Source organism: Rhodnius prolixus, unplaced genomic scaffold (assembly GCF_049639745.1).
Source record: "Rhodnius prolixus isolate KJV_2025 unplaced genomic scaffold, Rpr scaffold_1, whole genome shotgun sequence".
Classification (NCBI taxonomy): Eukaryota; Metazoa; Arthropoda; class Insecta; order Hemiptera; family Reduviidae; genus Rhodnius; species Rhodnius prolixus.
In genome coordinates this window covers 31,499,660-31,508,474 of record NW_027411581.1, presented here as the reverse complement: position 1 = coordinate 31,508,474, position 8,815 = coordinate 31,499,660, and the positions used below count along the sequence as shown (strand labels likewise).

At 31.1% G+C, this 8,815-nt stretch overlaps 1 protein-coding gene across 4 annotated transcripts; it reads left to right on the top strand.

Annotated features, from left to right (window-relative positions):
* The first annotated feature begins 2,202 nt into the window (after positions 1-2,202).
* LOC141458788 (uncharacterized) lies at positions 2,203-8,525 on the top strand. 4 transcript variants are annotated; one of them, XM_074137262.1, is made up of 8 exons: positions 2,203-2,374; positions 2,741-2,873; positions 3,135-3,296; positions 4,243-4,513; positions 4,591-4,683; positions 4,832-4,987; positions 5,075-5,254; positions 8,183-8,525. In XM_074137262.1, the coding sequence occupies exons 2-8, from the start codon at positions 2,859-2,861 to the stop codon at positions 8,395-8,397; spliced, it is 1,092 nt and encodes a 363-aa protein (XP_073993363.1). In that variant the 5' UTR covers positions 2,203-2,374; positions 2,741-2,858; the 3' UTR covers positions 8,398-8,525. The 4 variants fall into 4 exon arrangements, with proteins under 4 accessions (XP_073993363.1, XP_073993359.1, XP_073993349.1 ...); XM_074137258.1 differs by having other exon boundaries at positions 2,732-2,873; XM_074137248.1 differs by having other exon boundaries at positions 2,203-2,384.
* The last annotated feature ends 290 nt before the right edge of the window (positions 8,526-8,815 follow it).

Below are 8,815 nucleotides of genomic sequence, written 5' to 3'. Positions count from 1 at the left end.
TTTTTTAAAAGTCGAAATTAAGACCCAATTTAGAATTTTTCAACTCTTAAAAAAAGTTCTTCTCCGAGATGATTCTTAACCCCCGAAGCGGCTCCTCTTCATTGAATTTCATATATTAAATTAACATAACTAAATTAATATAATTTTTTTTTTAAAAAAAAACTTTCTATATTAGACTTTAACTTAGTAATGAAGGATGAACACATGATGGTCCCTTTCACTGTGGAGAGTCTGTGAAATTCTCTAGAGTTAGATTAGGCTTTGACAAAACAATACATTATCACACTTCATTATTACACTACATTATCACAATACATTATTACACTTCTAGTGTAATGCAGAATCAAAAAAAATTAAAATGAAATATATTCCTGAAGTAAAATCTAGATCATTGAATGAAAGTGAAAGAGCACCATTTTATGAACTGGATAACTATGCTTTTATTGGTGAGGGAGTGGCTTACGGTGTCACTACGTCATCAGCTACAGTCCGCCTACTTCGCACATCCCATTCGCCAATGAGATTAGCCAATCGTTTTTGGTAATTATTTCTAGGAAAAATACTATTTAAAGTTTTTTAAATAATTTTTTCCCTATTGGCAGGAAAGAGCATGTCTATGCATCTGTAATGGTGGAGGACTTTTCGAGCATGATCTGTAATATTAATGAGGAGTAAAATTTATAATAAAATAGTACTTTTCTTCTTATTCAATCAAAAAATCGTTACAATATTATCATTTTGACATCTCTTATAAGAATCATGTTTTCATTCATAACTTGTAAAATATCGCTCACAGAAAAAAACCGTTCAAGAAAATTCCAATACTTTTAAATTATGAAAGGAAGATAAACTATGAACATCTAGCCAAACTAAGTCAATAGCAGAGCTCCCAAGTGATGTCATAGAAGTAAACTGACCCGGGCAATTAGAGAGAGTTCTACCATTTAAAAGCAAGAAAGACCTTTCCTCCATAAACCACATTAAGTGACGTCCTTTCGAGCTACAGTATACATCCAAACTCGATCTATGCTTAAATAAATTTGAATACAGTGTAAAATCCTGCAAACATTGATCCAATAAACCTAACCTACAATTAAAATCTCCACAAACTACAAAAACAGAATCAGAAAACTTTTCTCTAACATTACATAAATTAGAATCTAAAGAATTTAACCAGTCATCCACAGGTAAGTCAGGCTTACAATATAGCACTCCAATTACCAGAGAATTCGCAGACATGGCCACTCTCAAAGAAAATCCACCACTTAGTAATCTCTAACACTTCGGTTGGCCCTAAACAATTTTTAACTAAGATCAGAATACCTCCAGAATTTCTTATAAGAATCATGTTTTCATTCATAACTTGAAAAATATCGCTCACAAAAAAAACCGTTCAAGAAAATTTTCTTAAAAAAAATCAAGGAATCTATTTCTTCAATAAAAACCACACCTCCTCATTTGAAAAAATGTAGTTGGTGCCTGTATCTCGCTTCTGGAAGCAACGAAGAAAATTTACAATTTACAATTCAATTTGGATTTCTAACAAAAAACTAAGGGGACACGTATTTTTTAGTTTTTTTTCTAACTATCTTAGTTTCCGAGAAAAAGTCGTTATCCATATAGCTTGGGACCCCTGCATATACTCCTTAACAAAAACTTACAGTTTTAAAAGTTAAGTATAAGGGTTGATTAAACGCCAAATGGTACACAAATCAGCAAGTACCTAACTTATCATTCATACTTCTAGAATCATAATTTTTATGATTTACTGATCATCTAGCTCCAGCATTGCACCCAAGTAAACCGCATTCTGCAGAGGATGTACAACTTAATTCGATGCACCAAGGTAGGGGCCGGTATAATGGACCGGCTATGTGTAAAAATTGACAACTTTTGTTCGAGAACGAAGATTATCTAATTCAAGCATTTTTCAGGAACAAAAAATAAATCTTACTGCTTAATACTATCTATCTGCTTTCTTCTCTGTAAGCTCAAACATTTTCAGCTACCCCCTCTATAACCACTAGTTTAAAAGCCCGCGACGCTCATTTATTATAAAAAATTGTGTCAGATATAAGAATACCAAAAATAAGTAAATATTACATTTTAGACAATTGCCTTATATTTCAACAGTAATAATTTCTGTGCAGATACTGTGAAAATGTTATATGTTGCAGCATTTAAATGCAAAATAACCTTCAATGCTGTTACTTTTGTGTCTTGTATGTAAGGTTAGGATTTATAGTGAAAAGCAATGCAATAGTACATTTCAAATGGGTTTTGGTCTAGCTTAATTTTAAATAAAGAAGTGTACAAAAGTTTTAACATTCATGAAACAGCATTAGAAATCATACTGAATGTTGCTTTAACATGGGTGAGCAAAGGTATATTATCGAAAACTATATCATTTAAATTATTTCACTTTAAATGAGATTGCTGACAGTGCAGCAGCCTTTTGTCTAGGTTTTTTTTTTTAAAATTTTAATTCAATTGTTGTTTGAAATAATTTAAAAACAGCAATTCATATTTCCATAAAAATTTGATTTATTTTTTATACTTACGGTAATAATATACGGTATAATGGAATTATTAGGGTCTTCAATTGTGCGAGTACAATTGAATTGTACAACTAAATTTCAGTTACATTACTTTTAAGCAGATTTTAAATATTATTTTGTATCTAATTCTGGAGTTAAACCCGTATGTACTGTTGTTAAAAAATATTTTTAAGTTTTTCTAGTAACGAAACTAATGTAAACCCTGCACTGACTGATGATCTAATTGAAGATTTGGAAAAAATTAAGGGTGATGCTATTGGAAATACCTTATATAGTGAACGATGGGTTCTGAAAACACTTATGCAAATCTCGCAGGTATCTCTTTAAAATATTCAATTCAGTAGTTGAATTTTCTTCTTCTTTTTCTTTTTTTTTTAAATTACTGTTTTCTTATATTTTAAGCAATCATTATTGCCGATTGCACTTAGAATCTTTTATCAAGATTAATTGTCATTTCTGAATAGTTTAATTCTTGAAGCTTGCTGATGTTATCTAGAAAATTACGAGTTTATTTAAACATTTTGGTTGTAATTTAAATAAAAGAAAAAGGTTATTGAATATGCTCAATAATTATAGTTTTCCGGAAACGAGTGGAATGATGAATTTGAGTCTAACTTATGCTCATTGTGGGATATGACATTGGAGAAAGATGTTGTAAATTTGTTGATGAAGCATGATATTATTACGATTATTTCACGGGTCATTGAGTTATGTTCCACTTCAAATAATAGATTAACAGTAAGTATTCAAAACGTTTTTTAATTGTAGCATGTGTATGATTCTGATTGAATTAGGCCATGGTTTGATACTAGCACACTTGAATGAGTTAATTTCAAAAATTCAAGAGTGGGTAGAAATTATATATATATTTTTTTTAATCTCAGTAGTGGGTGTAATGGACTCCCATGAAAAGGAGATCCTTGTCCAGACTTCCTTAAATTTTCTCTTCCTAGCAGCTTTTTACAGCTCACTATCTTTAGGTCGACCTTTCATTGAAAAAGCTCTGGGTTTAAAGTTCGGAGGTAGAGAGCTGTCAGAATATCAAGTGTTTCACAAAGACATGAGCGGTAACAGTTATTTAGTGCTTGTAAACGTACCGTAATGAAACCAATCCATTGCGAACGAGGAGAAACAGGAAAGGTTTTTTAAATACCAATATAAGTTCAATTGTGCTCTATCATTAAGGCCTATTTCTACATAGTTTCTAAAAAACTTTTATGCTAATTGAATTAGCTTTGAATTTTTATTACAATGTAGAGACCGTAACACGAAAGTTTCCATGTTATATTATTTGAACACTTTTCTATAAGCAAGACCTATTCATCACTTTAATTTTATACTGTTTCTTAAGCAGTATTGATTGGGGTGTTGGGAAGCTGTGGACGTTACGATAACATCAATAGTTCTAATAGTGCTTGTAAGCAGTAAACTTATTAGTAAGAATTCTGAGTTTAAAGAAAATTCATTTCATGTACCGTGAAGTTTACTTCATTATGCCCACGTGGCGTCTTAATTTACAAATCATAAATATTGATTAAAGAATTCAAGAAGATGAATCTGATGAAGTTTTTCAATAGTTATTTTTCGCTATGGGTTTTTTATCTTCAACTTATTCATAAACAAATTATTCAAATTGATGACTTTTTTATTTATATATGTATATTTATTTATTATTTTTTTAAAGGAAATAATGGTGGGATTATTGGGAAATATGTGTTGCGTTTCTTCAAATGTTCGTATAGAATTGTCGCAACGTGAAGAGACTATTACTAATATCTTACTTTTATTTGACTCTCCTGATGCGCCTGTGTTAATTCAATTAATAAGGCTTGTTCATGCGACTGCTTGGGATCTGCTAAAGGAGAAAGATAATGTACCAAGTTGGTTAGAAAATGAATTAATTAGTTTTCGTCTTTGTAATTATATAACTTTTATATTGAAAAGTTCCACCAATGGTAAGAGGTTTTTTGTTTGAATAATTGTGTTTATTTATTAAACAATGTGCTTCATATTTTGTATTTTTATTTACCAGATGAATTATTGTATGGAACGCTGGAATTTTTGAATACTTTGTGCTCAGTAACTATAAACGATAAGGACTTCAGTCAATACTTCGCAACATCAGGTAGTACATTCTAGGTTACTCCTAATTGTTTATGTTTCTTAAATTAAAAAAAAAAGTTAAATTGCTTAATTTTTTTTTTTGTAAAGTGGATGGTGGTACTATCAAATAATAAAGTATGTTCTGATAAAAAACTTTTGAAAATTTTCAGACTTGGTAAAGGGAATGTTAGAAAGTTGGGGACAACTTTTTTCAAATTGGTCAAGTGAAGATGGTTTTCTTAATAAGCATCAAAAAAAGATTGCCGAGCATTGGTCAGCTGTATTGTCATCATTTACAGGCCACGTAAATGGCAGGGCTGCACTTTGTATGAAATCTAATTTTTATTTCTATTTTACTTTAGTGTTAATTTTTTAATTGCAACTTGTTTTTTTTTTCAATTGTTTGAAAATAGGTGAAAATTATGAAAATATTGGAGAAATTATTTATAAGATTGTACAGCAACCTTTTGAGAGCGCAGATATCATACTAATATCAGCAGTCAATATATTAGACTCTCTTGTAAGAGTATACTTCAGTAGATCCTCTTTAAAGAGACTTCTTATCATACTAAATTCATTATACCAAAATGCAGGTAAATATCGCTTAATAAAATATGGTGTGGAACACTCACACGACTTTCTTTTTCTACTGGTATTTATATATTGCTAATTAACAGATTTTCATCGAATATAGAATTTCACAAAATGAATAAATGTGCATTACATCTAAATATAGATATTGATGGTATTATCGTTGCTGTTAGATTCTAGTTGCTGGCGTTGGCTTAAAATTGTCAACATTTTTCAGTATTATCTTTCTATCTTTAGTTAAGCTGCTTACTCTCCTAGTTGGTCTATTTTTCCATGAAAAGCCTGGTTTTTACTAATGCTCACACGTCCTTCTAATGTTCTAGAGGTACTTTCATTTTGTGTGAGAAATTATTTTGATCTTCCTGTATTTGAATCATAATGATTTTTACTAAGAGGAGTTAACTTTGAAGCGTGTCCAACACTAAAATCACATCTTTCAGGGAAGCCTATCCCCCACAGCTCCTTACAAATTTACGGATTTACAATTCTTTTCCAGTGTGAATTTTTCTGTAAAATGATAAGTAGAACTTTGTGGTATGTAATGTACAAATTTTAACAAAGTTTAGACGTTCAGATAGTAAAAAACACACGATTTTCTCTTGTGGCAGTTTGTGCAATTAAACGTTAATGAAACTTGGAATTTGTTCTAAAATAAAAGTAGTTAGTTTCAAAACTATATGTCGTTGCAATAAAATGAAGAAGGAGTGTCATCAAAGCTTTCCACGAACCACGCTAAAATTTCACGGGTAAAAAAAATTGTCCTCTGAAAACAAAACAAATAAATAAATAAAAAAGAAAAATGATAACGCTTTAGTGTACTTCCTCACTAAATATTCTTTCTACGTGGAATTTCGCACATACAATGTTCCACAATTCATTGAAACTCACTTTCGAGGAGAGCTTAAATTCATCTCTCTTCGAGAACTCCGCGAAAGTAATGCTTTCTGGAATAATGTTAAAAACAAAAGTAACTGACCTATATATGTAAGTGTGTATACAATGTCTAAAGAAAATCTTAGTAATTCGAAACATAATTAAAAACTTGAAAATTTATTATTAAAAAGGCTCTTCTGGCCATCTGACATGATTCAAAATTTGATATTTTATTTAAATATTTATTATTATTAGTTTCTACAGCTTATTAGTTCTACAGTACTGTCCCTGAAGAGGTTTCCAAATCCGCTCCACCAGTCTTCTCTCCGAATAGGTTTTGGGCATCTTCCTGACCTTCTTCGCACTATTGGGCTCCTCACACTTCTGGTTTGTTAAGATTGCTTCTTTAGCACATTTTGGTGATCTTTTTCTCTGACATTCTGGCTTCATGGTCCACCCGTCTTATTCTACCAAGAATATCTTGATCCCTTCCTTAAAAGAGTAGCACCAATACTTAATTTGTTCTTTGCCTCCATGTTGTAGCCTCATGGGGAGAATCTAGGACAATAGATATTCCTCTTTTTTTTATTTTTTTTGAAGTTGTAGTATTTCCAGAAACCAGCGTGCTCCTCGACTGTCTGGTGAATCCAAAATAACACTGGTTATTTCACACGCGCTACTCTTCTTTTTATTACCTGGAATGTAAAGTTCTCCTTTCTCAGCTATTTTCTTAATTAGCCCAAGGCAAGCTTTCTTTATATCCTTAAATGACTTTCCAATAATACCTACTTCACTTGCGTAGGCCAAAACTTGAACAAAGGATGACAACTGGATGTTGCTTCGTGCATCTAGGAGTCCATTAGAGATAAGTGTCTGTTTCGCATCTCATAATCTTAGACGTACACTGGTACTAAACTCGGATGATAATTTTTCCTGGACACGTGCCATGCCACTTATTTCTCGCAATGCCATTATCTCTAAAACTAAGAGAGATTTTTAGCTAGTTGCATTACTTATACATTTAGTTGCTTTTATATTATGTCATTCAGGCCACGAGGTCATTAATTATGCTTTATTGGTATTTTAGAAGGAAATCTTACCACCTCTCATCCTGAAGTGGCCTTAATAAAATATTTCTAGAAAAACGTTTTAAATGAAAATCATAGTACTACATGAATGCAACTAGTGTACAAGTTTTAGGAAATATCAAAAAAACTGAAAAGTTTCTGGTTTGCTGATTTGCAGTAAAACTTATTGTAAGGTTCAATGCTGCTCCTAAACCAAATATCAAATTTGTAGATTGTGCGACTTTTCGTTTTTGAGTTGAAGTGAGTTTACACTTCCAATTAGACTAACACACACGAGGCCAGTTTGTAAAAACTACTTTTTTCATTCGGAAAAGCCATCAAAACGGACATTTCCAATGAAAACTAAAAGTCGAGAAATATAGTTTAGGGCTCAGAGAAAGCAAATAGAAATTTAAAAAGTGCGATTGAGACCGTTGTGGTAGACAAAATAGTGGATTTTATGCTTTATAGAGTGCTTGTTTTCTTTATTCCTAGCGGTTTCGGTTTTTCTCCCGTTTAGCAGGTGATTTATAAGGTTGATGATTGTTGAAAATCCGAAAATGGTCAGGGTTACAACGTCACAAGGTATTTAGGCGCCGAAAAAAAATGTAATGAGGGTTTCCCGCAATTTTCTCATTTAATTTACAATTCTGCATACCCCATGTAAGAGGAAGTATTGTTTAAATGTATTGTTATGTTAAAAATTATATTTATATATTTTTAATTCCAACAGTAAAATCGTAACATATAGCAAGTTATAGTTCAATAGGTAAAAGTAAGTAATCAAATTTTTCCTGCAAAGAGTGAACTTTTTAAATTTGGGCGGGTGTATCTGTGGTCATGAACAGCCCATGAATATTTCCTGGAGATATGTACTTATATTGTACATATTTATATTTCAATCTCACAATCTTTATACATATTGAATAATATATTCAACATTAACCTTAAACTTACCTTCACATTTTTCTAACAATATAAATGTCCTAGGTGAAACATCAGCCGATGACTCACCATTGAATTCAGAAAACCTAGATGTAATATTACAGGATTGTATAGAAAATTATTGTGCCAATGTAAATACAGTAGTTGAACACAGCCTTTTAAATGAAGCTTTGTCTGAATGTTGTGAGAACCATGTTCTCTTATTTTGGAAAGCTGTTAACGATCGACAAACTGATGACCCCGGTGAGAGAGTTATTTAATTTCTATATATATATTTTTTTAACCAGTATTTACAAAAAATGTAAAATATTGTATCTGATATCTGTCAGTATATTAAATTGTAAGTCTTAAAAAGTAAGAAATAAAACCTAAAAGTATAACAAAGTGATCCGTCTTTGATTCTGCCAATAATTTTTTTTTTACATTTTGAATTTTATCTTTATTTAATTTATGATACTAAAGAAACGTTTATAAAAGTTTAATTAAATTAACTATAATACTACACTGTAAAAGAATGCTTTCCTAATTAGAGAGAAACTCGTCTAGGAAGATTTCAGTAATACTTTTATTAATAAAAGTTAAAAGAGAGCTTAAGCTCAGAAAACGCTTTGTGCACTACAAAAACAAGTCCTCGATGTGTTAATTTCTGCACAAGGAAAAAAAAAAGGCACTGGGTTG